Source organism: Enoplosus armatus (genome assembly GCF_043641665.1).
Source record: "Enoplosus armatus isolate fEnoArm2 chromosome 8 unlocalized genomic scaffold, fEnoArm2.hap1 SUPER_8_unloc_1, whole genome shotgun sequence".
NCBI lineage: Eukaryota > Metazoa > Chordata > Actinopteri > Centrarchiformes > Enoplosidae > Enoplosus > Enoplosus armatus.
In genome coordinates, this window is record NW_027261185.1 from 7,501 (window position 1) to 27,500 (window position 20,000).

General features: G+C 43.5%; 3 protein-coding genes across 4 annotated transcripts in view; all 3 read left to right on the plus strand.

The window, feature by feature from the left end:
• The window catches only part of LOC139307112 (serine/threonine-protein kinase pim-2-like), a 3,820-nt gene extending 1,918 nt beyond the window's left edge, over window positions 1–1,902 (plus strand). Inside the window, exons 5-7 of the mRNA XM_070930996.1 lie at window positions 23–192; window positions 348–524; window positions 627–1,902. Coding sequence (XP_070787097.1) covers window positions 23–192; window positions 348–524; window positions 627–778 — 499 coding nt within the window. The 3' untranslated portion in view covers window positions 779–1,902. The remainder of the gene's footprint in view (window positions 1–22; window positions 193–347; window positions 525–626) is intronic.
• Window positions 1,903–3,518: 1,616 nt separating this feature from the next.
• LOC139307114 (UDP-galactose translocator-like) lies at window positions 3,519–10,234 on the plus strand. Its single transcript, XM_070930999.1, has 6 exons — window positions 3,519–3,653; window positions 4,864–5,050; window positions 5,441–5,588; window positions 6,125–6,247; window positions 6,440–7,029; window positions 8,713–10,234. Exons 1-6 carry the CDS (start codon window positions 3,590–3,592, stop codon window positions 8,744–8,746), a joined length of 1,146 nt encoding a protein of 381 aa, XP_070787100.1. The 5' UTR covers window positions 3,519–3,589; the 3' UTR covers window positions 8,747–10,234.
• An 8,059-nt stretch (window positions 10,235–18,293) lies between these two features.
• Window positions 18,294–20,000, plus strand: part of LOC139307113 (sodium- and chloride-dependent creatine transporter 1-like) — a 28,835-nt gene continuing 27,128 nt past the window's right edge. The window contains exon 1 of one of the 2 annotated variants that reach the window (XM_070930997.1): window positions 18,294–18,633. In XM_070930997.1, the coding sequence (XP_070787098.1) occupies window positions 18,294–18,633 (340 nt within the window). The remainder of the gene's footprint in view (window positions 18,634–20,000) is intronic. The other variant, XM_070930998.1, reaches the window with a different exon arrangement.

Below are 20,000 nucleotides of genomic sequence, written 5' to 3' on the forward strand. Positions count from 1 at the left end.
AGTTCTCCGTTTGTTTCCTCAGGTTCTTCCGTCAGATCGTGGAGGCGCTGCGGTTCGCTCACGCTCACGGCGTCGTGCACCGAGACATCAAAGACGAGAACATCGTGGTCGACACGAGGACGCTCGACGTCAAGATCGTGGACTTTGGATCAGGAGCTCCTCTCAAAGAGACGCCGTACAGCGAGTTCGAAGGTACAATAAGTTATATAAGTAAATAAATGAGTCACTGATTGATGGTCGTATCGATAAAGCTGTAGTTTGAATCTGAGAAATTATAGTAAGCCGCCCCAGACTTTATTTGTAACAGGCTTGATAACACTCCTCTCCTCCTCTCCTGGCCTCCTCAGGGACTCGGGTCTACAGTCCTCCTGAGTGGATCCTGTCTCAGTCCTATGAGGCGGTCCCTCTCACCGTCTGGTCCCTGGGTGTGTTGCTCTTCGACATGGTTTGTGGCGACATCCCGTTCGAGCGCGACCAGGAGATCGTCGAGGCCACGCCCATTTTCACCAGACGAGTCTCTAAAGGTGAGCAGAGGCTCCACCCACCGCACTGCCCTTTTGCAATCCGATTGGCTGTGAGAACTGTGTCATCACCCTTTTCTGTCTGCTGTCCCCTTCTCTTCCTAGAATGCCAGTCTCTGATTCGCTGGTGCCTGTCGTACCGTCCCGAGGAGCGTCCGACTCTGGAGGAGATCCTGTCTCACCCCTGGATGGAGGGAGAGGAGGAAGGAGGAGACCTGCAGGAGGACCACAGCTCTCTGCCCAGCCAGTCCCTGTGACCACACAACCCTGAGTCTACAGGGCTCTGGATGGATCACAATAAAAACCCTAAACTAGGTCTCTGGTCTCTGGACTGTCACTGTGGACGGTCTCAGACTCAGGACTCTTACAGTCCCTGCAGGACTCTGCTCAGGGCGGCGACAGAAACTAAAACCTCACACTGAATTTTCAGCTTCTAGAAACCCATTTTCATTTGAGTTTGTTGTCCTGTTGCCTCCTTCTCTTGTTTATTTATCTCTTTTGGCAGCCATGTCTGATTTGGGCAGAACGACTTCCTGTTTGGTTATTTATTTGTATTTATTGGGTGTTGAAGATGTGGACTGTACGGTTGTTGTTTCATTGACTTACAGCTACATCAGAACTCTGGTTCCGGTTCTTGTCAGTCCAGTAACTCTTTATTTTCTGTCCTCTTGTTCTTTCTGAATGTTTCATTTTCCAGAGAGAAGTTGGTCAGTAGCTGTTGGTATATGTATTTATAACTTACTCAAGATTCGAAACTCGAGTTACTCACCTGATGTCTCTTCTCTCTTCTTCAGTATTCAGCATTCATACTAGTTTAGGAGAAAAATCTCAGTTATTGAAAGAGTTTCTTTCCTCCTCTGAATGTTAAAACTGCATTATTAACCAGAGTACCAGGATATTTCCTAAAATCTCAAATATAATAAGCAGGAACTAATAACCTGAGCACATTCTCTGTTTTCCAAACCACACAGACCATCACAAGGAAACAGTTCAACAACCGCAAATGACAACAACTGTTGTTTGTAAGTAAATGAAGTGACCGTCCAGTAAAAGTAGAACAGATGTCAAACAGATCTCAGGTCAGCTCTGAGGTCAAGTTCACTTCACAGCTAAAACAACACTTAGATGAAGTCTGACTCTTTTATTTTGTTTCCTGTGACATCAGATCTGATTCAGTTTCAGATGGATACCAGTCGATCTGGTTCGTAGAGGATTTGCGTCCTGTTGACGTGACCTCGCTGTAAATACTTGTGTATTTTTGCTGTTTTTATGATCAAAGTGGCTCGTTGGTCACTTGTTTATGTTTATTTACATTAAATAAGAATTTATGGATCAAAAGAAAACAAAGATCCAACGTTTGAATAAAAAAGTCACCTCATCACGTCGTCTCCTGACTGTTGGTTTCTCTGTGATGCTGCATTACCCACAATGCATAGTGTTCAAAACAATACAGACATGTTTAAAAGAAGACTTAACATAGCTGCTTCTTTTTTAACCCTTAAATTAGCAAGAACATCATAAACTAGACCTCTGGACCCCAGACTGTGAAGCTGTCCTCCTTTAAACCAGCAGGTAGCGCTGAACATCAACACCATCTGACAGGTGAGCAGCCAATAGGATCCCTCCATGTTCAACCTGAAGGAGAACAAGGAAGCGACTGTTGTCAGCAGGATCAGAGAGGTGGAGGAGGAGGAAGAGGTCTCACTCTGACGGTTTATTCAGAGCTCCTCCTCACAGACTGTTCTTACAGTCATTATAGACCTCCAGTTTATTTCTCTCAGGCCAAAATAAATGAATAAATAAAGGTAAACACACTTCTGTCCAGCTGATATGAAAACAAGCAGCTCCCACTGACTCACGTAACTTTTAGTTTTTAACAGTTTATTTAACAAGTATTCACCTTTTTCCTCCACAAAATGACATTTTGTCTATTTAAACGTTGTCTATAAATACAGAAGTCCACTGAACTAATATTCAGACAAAATGTATGTTAAAAAATAAACATAATATCCAAACAGTAAAAACAGGAAACAAATCATAAAATGAATAAACAACAGCGAATGGTTCACAATGAGAAATAATCATTAAAACAACTAAAACACTTCAGTCCAACTTTAAGGAACTTTTGCAGTCAAACATTTACTAATAATTCAGTTGATTTCTTAGCATTTTAGCAACCGAGATACAAACTGATCAAAAACAAAATGATTTTAATATTCCAGAAGGCTTTTTCTTTAAAAAGATCAGAAACCGTTTCTATTTCTTTTCATCAGAAAACTCACGTCAGACAAATCAGTACACAATGATTGATGGAGTCTGTTTATACAACGGATAAATAATCAAATGTGAGTAGTTTTTATGCAGTATCTTTTTTATTATATTTTCTTTTCAACTGTATTCAGAAAAACAAAACTTTTAAATGTAAATGGTTGTAACAGCTGTCTTTATTATTATTTATTATTTATTAGAAGAGGGGATTGTGTCCGTGTACTGTGTGATTTCATGAATGAGTAATGCAAATCAAAGTTATATCTGTTCATATATGTGGATGTGGTATTTTTTTAGTGTTGTTAATGAATTAAAAATCTAAAATTTCATAATAAAACAATTTTCATGAGATTCATTATTTTAGACACGAATAGAGGGACATCAGTATTACATATATTCAATTCAATTCAATTCAATTCTATTCTATTCCATTGTCTATATACTATATTACAAGAGTTTCTTCATCAGAGTGATACATCCTGTCAGACAGTTTGTCCTATCTCTGCAGCAGGACTTAGTTCCTGCAGTTCCCGGACTCCTCAGATCTTCCACGGACTGTTTTTATCCCGGTGGTCCCGGTGGTCCCGGTGCTTCCTCCGCAGGCTTCTCTGTCACCAGCTCCGGTCTGATATTTGTCTGAAGACCCGCTGCCTCCCGCTTTCACCCGAAGAACAATCCGGAGGTCGGTGCTCCGGTTGGACCTAAACTGTGAGCCGGGGCTAGCTGGGAGGCTAGCGGAGCGTTAGCCGAGCAGGCAGCGGGGTGAAGGCTCGGTCCGGACAGCGGGCAGAGGGAGCAGCATGGCCGGAGGGAACCACAGCCAGGCGGCGGAGGAGAAGGCAGCGAGCCGGAGTCAAAGTGAAGGTACGAGGGTCCCGGGGGGTGGGCGGGCGAGTACCTGCATGAGTTAACTTCACACGGCCCACACGGCTCTAAACCCGGGGAGCTAGATGACGAGAAGGCGGGTGTGTTGAAATAAGAATTACAGTTTATTCTCTGGTTGAATTTAAAATAAATAATAACAAAGTTTTTGTCTGTATTAACTGACAGGGATGTGAAGGCTAGCTAATTAGCGGCTAAACTAACCAGACTTAGCTGACTTTATGCGGGTTATTGTTTATAGAAGTTAACCAGGAAAGTTAACTAGTAAGCTAACTAACTCATGTCGACAGTGTTAGACGTACTTGCAGGTGTTTAATAAGTACAGCGGGTACCGTGGTGTTAATTTAAACTAGGGAAAATGAACTGTTAGCATGCTAGCTGACCTGGAGGCTGGCGTACCAGGCTAGGCTAATTTGCAGCCGCTAACTTCACTGTTTTGTTGTTAGTCTGTAACTCGTGTCTCTGTAGCTAACTGACCCGCTGGTGTCCGCTGGTGTGCTAATGCTAAACAGCCTTTATTTACCTTGTTAAAGGTGTGTGAGCCAGGTGTGTTAGTGAGTAATGGGTAGTAGGAGCTGGTGACGTGGAGGTTTGCTCAGGTGGAGGCACGCACGCACGCACGCTCGCTCTCTCCTGGCTCTTGTGGTGTAAATGTGTCGTCAGGTTTGTCCACACTCAGCCGGTGCTGCTAGTATTACTAGTAGAATTCAGATCTTTATTAAAGTACCACTGTGTGAAAATACTGGTGATCCTCTGACTCTTCATCAGCGCCACCATCAGGTCAACATGTTCATGTGTCCAACACTTTGGTTTATGACCAAATACCTGCAGAGCTGATGACGTTCAGCAGCCTCAGCTGGACTCTGTGTTTAGAGACAGACCAGAACACAACATGTTTTATTACCGCTAAAGACTTTTTAGCCTCATGTGATGAAACATTTATTGAAGAGCAAAAGGCTCTGGTTTCTAAACTGGCAAACGTCAACGGTTTGTTTGTGGATGTTGAACCTGCTGCAGGGCTTTACTCCCATTCAAAGAGCGTCACAGGATGTGGTGATCAGGTCTGGATCACAGGCAGTGTTCAGGATCAGGACTCCTTTGTGTCAAAGAAACTTCTTAATGTTCCTGTTTCCTTACTGGAGCTCCCTCTCTTGGCTTCATTCGGAGCTTTGATTTGTGTGTTTTCTTGCAGTGAACAAGAGGTTGAAGTACATCAGTCTGGCCGTGCTGGTGGTCCAGAATGCATCGCTCATCCTCAGCATCCGATACGTCCGCACGTTGCCAGGCGACCGCTTCTTCACGACGTCGGCCGTCGTCATGGCGGAGGTCCTGAAGGTCCTGACGTGTCTGCTCATCATCCTGATGCAGAAGAGATGTAAGTGAATCTCCCACTGATGATGACGATGATGATGATGTTTACCTGCGACATGAGACTCTACGCTGACATGTATTCTCAGGGTCACTGGTGCACCTCAGTGAAATGTTTTTTAGACAGGTAACATGAAACATACTGTAGATTACTAAAGAAGTTACTTGCTCCTGTTGGGACAGAAACAGTGGAGAAGTAAAAACCAGAGAGCAACAACATGAAGGTCCAGACAAGATCTGATCACACCAGACAAGACCACAGAGGCTGCTGGCTGTCAGTCCAGACCACAGGAGAGTCCTGTAACACTGCAGGGACCCAGACGGGCTGCACCAGCGGGAGAACGACATTATAATATACTGTAACACCCTCTCTCTCTCTCTCTCTCTCTCTCTGCAGTCAGTGTGAAGGAGACGGCGTTCTTCCTCGTCGACTCCATCGTGTTTCAGTACAAAGACACTCTGAAACTGGCCGTCCCTTCGCTCATCTACACTCTGCAGAACAACCTGCAGTACGTCGCCATCTCCAACCTGCCGGCCGCCACGTTTCAGGTCAGAGTTCAGAGTCTGCTGTTATTCTGTATTTTCTCGTGTTCAGACTCAACCTGTCTGTCCGTCTCTCAGTCCTGTCTCACTTCCTGTCTGTGACTCTCAGCTCTCAGCCCATTGGTTCCTGCTGAAGACGTCAATCTTTAAAAACTCCTCACAAATATATAGTTTCATGTTTAAAAGGCTCAGTCATTCCCTCCAACAGCTGCTCGCTGGAGTTTTTATCAAACCAACAGGAGGAAATAGTGCATGTGTTGGGGACTATTTTCAGCGGCGGATGAATCCACATGTGGAGCTCTAGTGAGTGTTTGTGGCAGCAGGACGGTGTGTGTGAGACTGAGTCCAGATAAACTACAGTGTGTGTGTTCATGGTGATGAAGGAAACAACAGTGAGGCTCACTGATGAGTTTTAATAATAATACCAATAATAATAAGATATAGCAGGTTGTTAGTAGAAACATTCACTGCTGCTTTGAGTCTGAACATGTTGAAGAAGAAAACGATCAACTTGTGTTAATCGGTTGCTCGCCCCCCCTCAGGTGACCTACCAGCTGAAGATCCTCACCACGGCTCTGTTCAGCGTGCTGATGTTGAGGAAGTCTCTGTCCAGAGTTCAGTGGGTTTCTCTGCTGCTGCTGTTCGGCGGCGTCGCCATCGTACAGGTGAGTCGTGTCGCCTTCAGCTCACCTGTCAGCTGTGCTTATTTGATGTCGACGTAGTCTTATTACGCTTTATTTTGTTGATTTATCTGACACTTCCTGTCTGGCATCAGTGTGTGACCGTATACAACTTACTGATCGATCGTATTGACGCGCTCGTGTGATCAGTGAGCTGATCGATCGTTTCCCTCTCAGGTGCAGCAGGAGGGGAAGAAGGAGGCGTCCGTGTCGGACAGCTCCAATCAGAACTACACTGTCGGGTTGGTTGCCGTGGTGATCAGCTGCCTGTCGTCGGGATTCGCCGGCGTTTACTTTGAGAAGATCCTGAAGGGGAGCTCCGCGTCCGTGTGGGTGAGGAACGTGCAGCTGGGGATCTTCGGCACGGCGCTCGGCATGCTGGGACTGTGGTGGAACGACGGCACCGCCATCGCCGAGCGCGGCTTCCTGTTCGGCTACACCGACATGGTGTGGTGCGTCATCTTCAACCAGGCGTTCGGCGGGCTGCTGGTGGCCGTGGTGGTGAAGTACGCCGACAACATCCTGAAGGGCTTCGCCACCTCCTTCTCCATCATCGTCTCCACGGTGATGTCCATCTACCTGTTCGGCTTCCACGTGGACCTGCTCTTCACGGCGGGGGCGGGGCTCGTCATCGGCGCCGTCTACATGTACAGCCTCCCCAAAGCGGCCGGCGGCTCCTCGTCCCCGAGCTCCTCCTCGTCTTCCTCGGCGTCTTCAGCGTCGCCGAGGCCGAACGGAGGCGCAGAGATGGAGGCGTTTCTGCCAAAGTCAGTGCTGGTGAAGTGAACTGTCTCTCTCTCTCTCTCTCTGTCTCACTTCCTGTCTCTCTCTGCGGGGTCAGAGGTCAAACTGAGTCATCTGCTGCTCGCTCTCTGACCTGCTCTCTGCAAAGGTCTCTCGACCTCTGATGCTATCCTGAGTTGACCTCCTCCTGACTCCTCCACCTAACTCCTCCTCCTGACCTCCTCCTAACTCCTCCTCCTGACCTCCTCCTCCTAACTCCTCCTCCTGACCTCCTCCTCCTGACCTCCTGACTCCTAACTCCTCCTCCTGACCTCCTCCTTCTGACTCCTCCTAACTCCTCCTCCTGACCTCCTCCTTCTGACCTGCTCCTGACTCCTCCTGACTCCTCCTCCTGACCTCCTCCTGACTCCTCCTCCTAACTCCTTCTCCTGACTCCTCCTGCTCACCCCATCCCCCCTCCTGAAGACTCTGGAGACAAAAAGAGGAGAAGACGCTTCATTTTCCTCCTCTCTTGCTTCCTGCTGGGTCTCTGCTCTCCATCAGGCTCCTCAACTAAACTCACGGACCTCCTCGCCTCCTTTTTTTCCTCCTCCTGTGATGAAAAGGGGGACAGAAGAGTCGATGTCCTCCTCAGAGCTGAAAACTAACATTTGGTTTGTGATGCGGACCAGAGCAGAGACTCACTTTCCTGCTCCTCTGCTGTAAGTCTGCTCCTTCCCTCGAGGGGGAAGAGGAGGCGAGGAAGGGGAGCAGCGCTCCTTATGCCTAGTTTTAAGCTTTTCCTCCTAAACACTAACCTCTCCTCTCTCCTCCCTCTCCACCTCAGAGCTCAGGGAGGCGTCGTGTCTCCTCCCTCTGCCGTCCACATCACAGACTAACTGCAGGAGGAGGAGGAAACCCTGACCGTCTGTCTGACCGTCTGTCTGTCTGTCTGTCTGTCTGTCTGTCTCGCCCTCTCTGCCTTAAAACTCTTAACTCTACTAAGTGAATGAAAAGAGAAGAAGCCTTACGCTGGATACAGATCACATGTTGATTATTGATTATTGAGAAACTGCAGTCTGATCAGATGGAGTGTTTTCACTGCGCAGCTTCACTTCATCATCATCATCATCATCACTCATCTGGTAACTGACGTGTTGTCGTTCTGTCGAGCTGCTCAGTGAAAACATCGTAGCTTCTTGTCGGCGGCCATGTTTGTGTTCGGTGCCTTTTCTTCTCATCTGTACAGAAGCCATACGATTGTGTTGGTGTTAGCGGTTAGCGGTTAGCAGAGTCCACTCAGACCAACTGGAACTGAAAACTCTGCAGCTTCATACAGAAACTCTTTCTTCTGGTTTGAGGGACACAAACGGCTCCTGTCTCGTCACGAAGACGCTGAACTCAGATCAGTTTGAGAAGCAGCCGAAGGTGTGACGGGAGCTGAGAGAGGAATGTGCTCGTTGATTGGAGCACCTTTTTAAATGACTGAATCGTAATAATTATAATGTTTGTTCACCAAAACTGTCCTGCTGCAGGCGTCTTGTTGAAGAAGACGTCCTGCGGAGGCGCCCTGAATGTTGTTCTGTTGCTGCGCGTCGACGGGCGGGTTAACTGGTGGGGGGTCGATGGGGGTTGAAGTGGTGTTTGTCTGTTTGTCTGCTGAGCTGCTTCTTGTTTACGTTGATGTTTGACTTTGAGAGGAAAGTTTTTGGTTGTTGTGTCTCCAGATCGCTGCAGGAGGGGATGAATACCTGTTTCTAATCCGAGACTGGAGGACCCGAAGGTCCAGGTCACCATGTAGCAATTAGTTTGTGGTAATTTGATTCATCGCAGATGTATTTGTTAAAACCTTTCGAGCACATTATAAACTGAAATGATGGCGGCCTGAAGGCAACGCCTCAACATCGACTAAGCGACTGCAGGTAATGATTGTTTACATTATCGATTGATCTCTTAATGACTTCTCAGTGACCGACCATCAGAAGTGTGAAGTTATTATGACACAATCAGAAGAAGAAGAATCATTTTCCTTTTTACAGTTTTATTGAGATCATGAAATTTAGCTTTAATGAATATTTCAAACATTTCAACAACAAATCATTTCTTCATGGAAAAGGTTCCTAAATAATGAACTCGTGTTCTCAGACGGAGAAACGTTTTTCACATCGATGTGGAGACTAAAAACTTTTTCTCCCAAAGTGCAAAAAGAACTTTAAATATTTGTTTTTGTTTATTATCATCAGAATCAAAGGTGTTTTTCTGATTTTGATCAAACTGTGAAGGGAGAATAAAAAAGTTATTTTACGTTCTGTTATTTTCTGTTTTTGTGAAACGAAATGATCCAGCTGGCAGTTTGTGTCTTTTGGGACTCCAATATATCAGTAGTTGTTATTTAATGTGGGAATGAACGGCTGATCGGTTGGTGTGTTTTATTTCCGGGTGGCGGTGAACGAGGAGGAAGAGGAAACGATCAGAGCTGCTGTTCTCTGATCAGTCATAAATATTTACAGTCAAAGTTGCCGGTGAGATTTTAGACTCAGCAGTTCAACTGTGACGACGACAACATCTGAATTAGACAGAAATGATTTATTTGATCAGAAATGATGTTTAGTACGAAAGCTGAAAGCAGTCGCGATCCTGTAATCTAGATAAATGATGACGAGCAGATAAATGTTTATGATTTCATTATCTCGAGACAACAAAGAACAACGGTGCTGTATCCTGAGAATACAGCATGCTGGGAAAGTGTCTGTGTGTCGAGATTATGAGACACATCTCTCGAGAGGAGAAATGATTCCAAGATGAGATGAGACGCTCGCATGATTTAAAACGTGTTTATCTGGAGATGCTGGAATAATTAGATTCCAAGGGGAGAGTTATCTTGTTGTTATAGAATTGTAGAATTATGAATTTCTTCATTTAAAATGAGTAAATTCAGCTTCAGCTTTCATATTCTGATCAGTTTTGGTTTCCGTTGAATCTACATTTGTCTGGAGCGCCACCTGTTGGCAGTTTAAAGATAATTCTGAAGGCTCCTCATTGGACCTCCAGGCGGAGAGCCGTCCAATAGGATCCTTCAGAAATCTTCCTCTTCCTGTCTGGAAGTGTGTGTTTGGTTTGTATGAAATCTGTTCGGAGGGACCGGACAGTTTCATCACTGATCTGTTAGTTTGCACTTGATTGTCGACTTGTACCAATGCCTCTGAATCTGTACATACTTCTTTTGGTAAAGTTTTATATAAACAAGGACATGGACTCAAAGACTCTGTCTCTCTCTATTTTATGTTCTGATCCTTGGTCAGTTTCCACAATATGACGCAGTGTTAGAAACACTGTGAGGAAAAGAATCTGGAAAAGTCCAAATATTTGAGAAAAAGTTGAAATGTGAGTGAAAAGTCATCATTTTAAGAGGAAGTTGTAAAATCAAGATTTGAATCCAGGAAGAAAAGTCTGCTCATGTGGATGAACTCAAGTTACGGGTTTCCTCAACGACATCACAACGACAACTTCTTCTAAAAATGTCAGATTTAGTTTTCCTGAAACTCCATCGTACCACAGGAAGGTCAAATCTAATCTTTCCTCATAAAAGAAACTCTCAGGAACTTTTCAACTTTTCCTTACAAACGAGCTTATTTATGTCCCCTGAACTCGTCTTCTCAGGCGTTTCTAACCGTGGATGTAAACTCGTGCAGCTCTGACCGCCTCAAACTAACCGTCTGCTTCATGGATGATGAAGATGAAGCTGATCTCCATCTTCTCATGTGACTCTGGAGGAGACAGAGATCAACAGGGTTTCAGTTAAATGTTGGACTGTTCCTTTAGACATCAGTGAAAAGTTTCCAGGTTGAGATTCTCACATTTGAGAAATGGTATATTCCTGTATGGACAACTTAATCTATGAATCTGTAGCTACACATATATGATGTCGGCTTTAATCCAGTCCTCCTGTGTTCCTGAGTGTCTCTTCCATAAAGTAGTTGTTGTCACTTTAAGTCCCAAAACACTGAATCCTACATTTCCCATAATGCAACAGGATAGTGTGTTTCAGTAGAGCCTCTCTGCCACGTCTCCAGTTTGTGACGCAGACCGTATGTTGGACATCATCAGGCCTTTTTATCTACAGCCATCACTTCTCGCCTCAAACATGTTTCATATCGAATATTAAGAACATAAAATAACACAACAGTAATTATCTTAAGTTCTTTACTACAGTAATACCACACAGTACAAATACTCTGTTCCAGTACAAGTCTGCCAGTATAATCCGTGAATGTCCTTAAAGTTTTCCAGCAGTCAGATGTCCTGTGTCTGTCCTCCTGTTATAGATTCTGTCATTAGAGGATTATTCCTCCTCATTAATGTGAAGCAGGATGTTGCTGTTGGAGCTCATTCTGAACTATCAGCTAATGATTATTAGTTCATTTTCTCCATTAATGGATCGATTGTTTGGTTTGGAAACATTCTGCCGTCACAATGAGAAAATGAAAAGAAAATGAAATGACAAATAGTTTCCAATGAATTTCCTGTTGATCGACTGATTGATGGATTGATTGATTGATGACTCATCGTTTCAGCTACTTTTACATTTTCATTTGTTTTGTGTGTAAAAATCTTCATTTGTAAAGTAACTAAAGCTGTCAGATAAATGCAGTGAAGTAAATATTTCCCTCTGAGATGTACACAGTAACAAAATATAAGTAAAATACAAGTACCTCAAATTTGTACTTGAGTAAATGTACTGAGTTACTTTCCAGCGCTGCTGAATAACTTTATTCTGGTGGATCACGGAATCGAGGAAGTTTCTTATATTTTTAGATTCAGAAAAGAAACTAATTTAAAGTCTACATCCTGTTTAAAATCTTTATTTGAAGTGTGATTAGCTCAGAAAATATTTAATATACACAATTATACTTGTTCCTTCATGTCAGTGAAGACGGAAAAAGTTTCCACCAGCTGAGGACGGACCAGGACCAGGACCAGGACCAGGATGTGTGTTGTTAGTATGTAAAATACTGAAATGTAAAATTAGTGGATTTGTAATATTTCGGAAGGAAATCATTCAAACAGTTTTTGTGAACATTTCTTACTAAAACAAAATTTAAACTGAAACTGAAAACAAACTATTTTATTCAACATAAATATTTTGACCAAAAGAATCCGTCAGTTTACAGTAAATGTCAGACGTAACTCGACGTACCATAAATACTGAGCGAAGCATCTGTCATTTCAAAATAGAAGGTCGTATTGTATTTTCATCGTTCTTTTTATTTAACTTCTTCATATGTGAATTTTAACAGTTGCTTTTCCTTTTGCAAATGTACATTTCCTGAAAATCAGGAAGAAAACCAGTTTTCTGAGGCTGAGGAGGACGAATCAGGACATACAAGGACGAACCAGAACGAACCAGGACCACGTGTGCTTTAACAGTGATGAGTCGGGTTCAGGCAGTCTGACCTCCTCTCTTCTTCTTCTCTGCTTGTTTCTGTCCTCCAGGTGTGCAGGTAAACAGAAAGGATCCTGAGTGACAGACAGACGGACGTTTGGACAAACTGCTGCCTTCGTCCTCCTGCTGAGGTCAAAAACAGAAACTATGTCCTTTATTCTTTTATTCAACCAGTTGTCAGCCTTCACTGTTTATTTCACACATTAACAATAACAAAAGTTACTTTGAAATAATAAAGACATAACAAGATAATTATCTTGAGATGATCCTGAAACAACCAGATCATCATCATATGATCTTGTTTTCTCAAAATAATGACATGAAGTATGTTCTTTTAAAGAAAGATAAAAGACATAAGAATCGACACCAAATTGACCGTCTGGTATGGAAGCCCAATACTGCCAGAAAAATAAAACAAAATGTATGAAATAATTAGTAAATGAAAGTATCAGATGGTAAAATTATGGCATAAATAAATAGATTTGACTCACTTAATTTTGATTTAGAACCCAATAATATTTTGATTTATGATGAGTATTTTAACTTTTATGATTTCTTTTTTTAAACTTGAACAAAAATAAAAGGCCAAAATGGATCTGTCACATTCAGAAAGGAAACTTTTCAAACTATTCAGTGAATATTTCTGTTAAAGGTGGAAGTCTGTAACACAAATGTGCCTCAGAGCAAAGCAGCGACGTCAACCTGCTCAAAACTGAATTTAAAGGGAAAATCAGCCTCAAGTGACCTCAGTTTTTATGTGAAAGTTTACAGTGTTTCCTCCTCAGTTGTTTAAGTTTTTAATATGAAAATGTATTTTGAAAGATGTTTTTTTTTTAACTCCGTTCGTTATAAACAGCTGTTCATGTTGTAGATGTATTGTTCTTTTCACCTCGGTGCCTTAAGCCTCCAGAACAGTTTCTAACTGTCATTAAGCTTTAAAATAAAGATTTTATTTTGAAACTGTACATTTTCTAAGACATTAAAGTGGAATCTGTTCTCATGAGAAACAATGTGCTCGTCTGTAATTTAACTCTTCTTTCAGGATCTAGTCTGTAATAGACATGGAGACGTTCAGCGGGACAAAGACAAAAGAGAAAGACTAAAGCCTCCTCTGGGGAGCGCCAGGGAGCTAAAGGGGAGGCGAAGACACTACGTGAATCAAAAATCAGTCAGATGTGAACACACAGACGTGGAACATATTGAATCATTCAGTGTGACTTACACTTCCAGAGGAGATCATTATCTCATCCAGAATAAATCCACCGAGACATCAGAGAAGAAAGAGAACAGCAGCACCGACCTGCAGCTGACCTCACAACAAACCATCGCAGGAGCTCATTTAAGGGCTCTCTGATGGCTTTAATGGTTGCTGTCGTCATCTTGGTTGGATGTTCAGCAGGTATAATGTTAACCATGTCCACCATCTTAGTTTAGCGTGTTAGCATGCTAACATTAGCTAGTTAGCAGTAAACAGAGAGTCCAGCTGAGGCTGATGAATGTCATCAGTTCATAAACCAAAGTGTTGGACACGTGAACATGTTGACCTGATGGTGGCGCTAGATGAAGAGTCAGAGGATCACCAGAGTTACTACAGTTCATCCTGAGGGGACCATGAAGGTCTGAACCACATCTCATCACAGTCCGTCCAGCAGACAGACAGACAGACAGACAGGCAGTTTTATCACTCCCATCCTTTCATAATCATTTTCTCATTTTTCAATAAAAATAAGTCACATTAAGCACAATTGTTTGTTTGTAAACACATTTTATTCATAAGAATTTTAAAATAATGTGTCCTTTCATCTCCAAGGTTTATTTTTGATAGAGATGTTTTTAAAATGTGTTTCAGGGTAAGAAATAAATGTTGGCTGTAGTTTGATGTGGAACCAGCAGGTGGAGACAGTGACTGTTTCCATCCTGAGGAGCTCCAAGAAGAAAGAAGAGTAGCAACCTGCAGGTAAACATGACAGAGAAAAGTCTTCTGCTGCTTCAGAGATACTTTCCAGGTTCAACATAGTTCTGGATTGTTTGGAAATATGAATGTAAGACTGAGACTGAGCTGTTCTTTGACCTCAAAGTCTTCATCTCTTCAAATCCCTGCCTGGCAGTAGTCAAGACCATCCAGTCTCCTTCAGATTTTAGTTGCAGCCTTCCTACTTTCTTTCCTAGAAGTCAAGGTGCCTGTCCAGTTCCAGATAGTAGTCAGCATCCACCAGTATTTTGTTCCACCATTAAATACCTTCCCTCCACACAAATATCTACCTATGGCCATCCAGTTACTTCCAGATATTAGCTGCAGCCCTACCAACATTTTCTTCCTATTCATTTCCAGGTATTAGTTATGACTACACCATTTGTCAGGTTTTATCAGGACACTCAGTCCCTTCCAGGTATTAGTCCGGTTCTTCCAACCCACTGACGCACTGTTTTCTCTCCTCTCTCCACCTGTCTGTCTGTCTGCCTGTCTGTCTGTGCAGGTGAAGAAACACTGAGAGGTGAGTGTTAACCTTTATTTTAATCATTCACTAAAAAACATCCTGTGACTAAAAAGTTATTTCTCTCATAAACTGTTTCCTTCCAAATACCTAACGAACTTTATGTAACTTTCTCAGAAGTCTCTTCTCACTTTATTTACCCAAAGCACATCTTGTCCATGTCAGCCAACAGGTCATTGTGACGGCATTTCTCACTATTTTCCACTCTTTACATCTTTAAAAGTTAGTTTAGACTTTCCTGCAAGGTATTTCCTGTTCAAGTCCCTCCCAACAGGACATGGAAGAGTAACGGTGTCTTTTTGATACTAAACTCTTATTTCTGGACTGTAAACAGCATTTAAAGTCCAAGTCCTGATGTATGTGACTCAGTGTTAAATAAAACAAAAGTGAAAACTAAAAGAAATATCAGTCACAGTCATTAAACCATATTTAATATAGTGTTATATTGTTAATGCTCAGGATTTTTATCCCTCACAGACTTGTCGTAAACATCTTACAGTCTTTCCTGACCTGACCTCAGCATTAAGTCACGTCCACGGAGCAAAGGAACAAAGCTTAGAATAAATTCAAATACGTGTTTACAGAGTAAGTTATGTATATTTGCAAATCGCTCTGTATTTTTGTGGATGTGACTTTACACATCACAAATACAAAAAGACTTATTTGTGGATAGTCAAATATAAACTAATAGAGTCCAATAAAAACGTCCATATCGTTAAAGCTCTGGAGTAATAACTTTCATTCTTTCCTCCTTGTTGTCAAATACAAAGACTTCTGTCTTGTCTTTATCTAACTGAAGGATAATAACATGCAGCTGTTTATTTAACTGATCGATCACACAGAAAGTTTGTTTTAGTTTCAGGCTGAAACAGAGAGAAGAAGATGAGTCCACAAATGAAACCGTCTCAATGAACGTGTTCTCTGCTGAGTCACTCAGAGAGTCAAGTTTCATCCAAACGAAGCTCAATTTCAAACTGAATTTCTAGAAAATGATCCAAATAACGTGTAATAATAATAATAAAATAATAATAAATAATGACGTGACCTGCTGCTTGTTTGTGTGAGAACGTGAGTTCCCTGGTTGATGGAGATAAACAGCTGCTGGAGCTAATTCTCCAGTCGCTGCCATTAAACCACCACAGAAGAAGAGGAGGACACGACGAGATGACGTCATTAAAGGAGCTCCAGTCGAAGCTCAGACGATGGAGAACATGATGGAGAACATGATGGAGAACATGATGGAAATATGACATTCGTGTTGTGAGGAAGGTCCCAGCCTCCTCATCGCTGCACACAGATCTGACTTTCAGTCACAGCTTCATGTGCGGCAGCGTTTGTTCACTGGTTTATTCACTGGTTTGTTCACTGGTTTATTCACTGGTTTGTTCACTGGTTTATTCACTGGTTTCGGAGTTTCCACTGTGCTTAAGAACAGGTGGATGGAAACAAATCTACCGATGATTCACTTTGAAGGTTTGGTGATTGGTGATGCGTTTGAAGATGTATTGATCACCTCCAGCTCCAGTTTGAGACCCCAGTTCTATAGCTGGACTGGAGGAGTCTGACTGTGTGTGTGTGAGCACATTGTGGGGACTCGCCTTCCTTCTGGGGACATAACGTCCCCATAAATAAATGATTCCATTTTAGAGTTAAAAAGATAATAAAACAGTGATCCTCCTCAGCATGTTATAGTGGCTCATAATGAATGTAAGTCAATGTAACGTCCTCTCAAGTGATGGAAACGTGACTGTGTGTGTCTGTATGCGCGTGTGGGGGGACCCGTGTGACGTCAGATATATAGAAGAGAAAGGAAAGGGAGGGGGGGGTCATGAAGGTAGAGAGAGGGAGGAGTGATCCTGATGACGTCCACAGAGAGAGGGGGCGTGGCCGTGTGCGTGACGTCACCCCAGCAGCAGCTTCTCCTTTTAAAGCCGCCGGTCGGACAGACGGACAGACAGACAGACAGCAGGAGGACTTTAAATACCTCGCAGCGTCTCTAACGGGACATTTGTCAGCTGAGAGAACTGGGACGCGTTCAGGTCCGTCCGGACATTTCTCTCTCTCTTCTCCTCCTCGGATGGAGCTGCAACAATTCCTCCACAGCCTGCACCGCCCGCCCGCCGCCCGCCGCCGGGACTGAAGCTGCGCGCCGCTCGGTGTGTCTGTGAGAGCAGAAGCATCGTGATTCGGTCCTCGCCGGTCTCTCCGTCCTCTCTGTCTCCCAGCAGGCCGCCGTCTCCTCCGTGACTCTCTGTTCCCATGCGATTCTTCAGACTCACATTCAAGTGTTTCGTGGATTGTTTTTGAAGGTCGCGGTCCGGTTTTCGGTGTAATTCCCTTTATTTTTTATTTTCACATTTTTTTACTTTTGTCATTTGATCTCTTATTTTCGATTCGAGAAAGAAATGTCTCCAGATTATTACTAGACATTCTGAATTCTGTTTTTACACATTCAATCTGAATTAAATCGTCTGGATCTAATTGGATTGATCTATAAAGCAGCAGATTCTGGATCCTCCGGCTGCTCGCTGAGAATAATAATAATCATATTTATTATTACTGAACACGAAGAAAGACCGAGAATTAAGGTGGAAGCAGCAGAGGTCTCGAGGCGGACTGTACGGGACAGAGCTGGACCTGCTGCTGACTGACTGACTCATCTGTTTCGGACTGGTTGTAGGACTCTGACAGGAGGGGGGACACAAGGTGAGCAAGACTCAGATTTTAGGACTAAAATAAGATAAAATTTTAAACTTTAAAGAGACAAAAATCTACAATCTAATTCAAAGAGAAAAGGGTCGTTACTATTGCAGCCACCGACTGGTTTGTTTCTGGTTTTTAACTGGTGTGTGACTGCTTGTTGTGGACAGAAGGTGAGGTGGACATAGAGACAACAGAGCTCATAAAAGCTGCAAGTTAAAGGGAGAAGAACCAGTGCTGACTGCTCCTGTCCTGAGGGGTTTGTTACTGGTTTTTAACTGGTATCTGACTGGTGAGAGGAAGTGGAGAAGGAACAACTTTTAGGATTTAAAGAAGAAGAGGCTTTAAAGCAACTAAAATCTGTGGAATTAAAGGGAAACCAGTGCTGCTGAAACTTTACTGAGTGAAAGTGAGAAACACAAAAAGAATTAAAGGGAACTACAGCTGACCTGATTCTTACTGGTTTGTCACTGGTGTCTTAACTGTGAGAAAAGACCAGATTTTGGGGACAGAAACCAGAAACGGGACAAAAACTAGCAGGAACTGAAGGACCCCAGAGTGAGACGTAGACTGACATTTTGGAGCCTTTACTGAACTGATTCCTGACTGGTTTTTAACTGGTTCCTGACTAGTTTTAACTGGTTTATAACTGGTTTGTGGACTGTGAGTGATGGAGAAGCAGGCCCTGCCAGCCTCGTCCTGCTCTCTGGTGCTCCTGGAGGAGACCAAGAAGAACCCCCTCCTCCTGTCTAACGGCGGCGGTGGTTACGCCACCGCGGCTGCTAACGGCAGCCTCGTCCCAGCGGTGGGGCCCGGCGGTGGCGTGGTGGGCGGTGCTTGTGCCGGACCGGACAAGAAAGCGGTGGGTGTGGTGATGGGGGCGGGGCCAGGATACGTGGAGCGGGAGACGTGGACGCGGCAGATGGACTTCATCATGTCCTGCGTGGGCTTCGCTGTCGGACTCGGCAACGTGTGGAGGTTCCCCTACCTGTGCTACAAGAACGGAGGAGGTGAGGCACAACACACACACACCTAGGCAACATATATCCAGCAGAGGCCCCGCCCCCTCTCTCCCACTGCTGCCATGTTCACATCAGCTGTTCAGAAAAAACACGTTTTAGAGTCGGAGGTATCAGGAATTCTTCTTTCGTCTTGGAATAAGAGCAGTTTTCTGTAAATCCAGCACGGCCATAAGCTCATGTTAGACCCTGACCCCGACAACACGGGCCAGGTACTTCCAGGTTCAGTTCCTGAGGTGAGTCTGTGAGAGTCCAGAGACCGGATTCAGCATCAGTAGCTGTTTTTAGACAGTAGATGGACTCAGAGTAAACTGCAGGAACACATCTTTGTTTCAGGGACAGATGCTGAACGAGGCCTTTCATCGAGGCTAGAGCTAGACATGACGGGGGCGGGGCTTGGTGCGTTAGGGGGCGTGGTCTCTCCTGGCGACGACGCGTCTGTTATTTATTGATCAGAGTGGCAGCAGCAGGTTCAATTGAACTGTGTGTGTGTTGCCGTGTTATGGTGTCCCTGTCCTTTATCTTCCAGCCTCATTCTGTGTCTTTGTCTTCAGCAGCCTGTGTGTCCATGTCCTCTCCTGTCTTCTGTTTTTTAACGAGCTCTTCTTCAGAATAACATTCTTACTTTTCTTTAAAAACCCGCCGACACAGCATGAACTACACACACACACTCAAACATTTAGTCTCTTATTTCTAATTTCACCTTTATTTTACTTTTATTGTAGGAATATTTTGTATCACAGAGCAGAGACGTTCCATCGTCCTCGTCACAAACTTTATTTCTACTGCACTTTTCTTAACACAGTTACAGAGTTATTTAGAGAGAAAATAAAATAAACAGATAATAAAGACGAACAATGAGGTCATCAAACAGCAGATTAAAACTTCACACTTGTGAATATTTAACAGCTGAGGACATAAAACTAAACAACAGGACACTTTGTGTTTAATATTTAACTGCAGTTTTATCATTAAACCGTTCTTCTTCTGTGGTGGATCATTCTCTCTCTGAGCTCACAAGAGAAACACCTGCACATCTTTACTGAAGTACAGAAGTGATATCAGCAAAATACATAAAGTATCAAAAGTAGAAGTACTCACCGGCTCTGTGAGTGCTATTTGTTATATTTATAGATATGATTGCATTATTGATCTACTGTTTCATTTATCATCTTGTTATTTGTTTCTGTTTGCTGTGAAGCTTCTGTGGTCAAACACACGTGTTCACTGCTGTCTGCTAACAATCCCACAATGCAGCGTGCTGAGCGATTCACTTTACTGCTGCCTGTTAGACGAAGTGTTCGGTGTGTGATGAACCAAGTACTCCAGTGAGTCTCGACCTTTTCACCTTCTTAAAA

Coding starts and splice junctions, on each gene's coding strand:
- LOC139307114 (XM_070930999.1), top strand. CDS start 3,590: ATGGCCGGAGGGAACCACAGCCAGGCGGCGGAGGAGAAGGCAGCGAGC. Junction 5,051..5,440: donor CTGATGCAGAAGAGATGTAA/GTGAATCTCCCA, acceptor CTCTGCAGTCAG/TGTGAAGGAGACGGCGTTCT. Junction 6,248..6,439: donor GCGGCGTCGCCATCGTACAG/GTGAGTCGTGTC, acceptor TTTCCCTCTCAG/GTGCAGCAGGAGGGGAAGAA.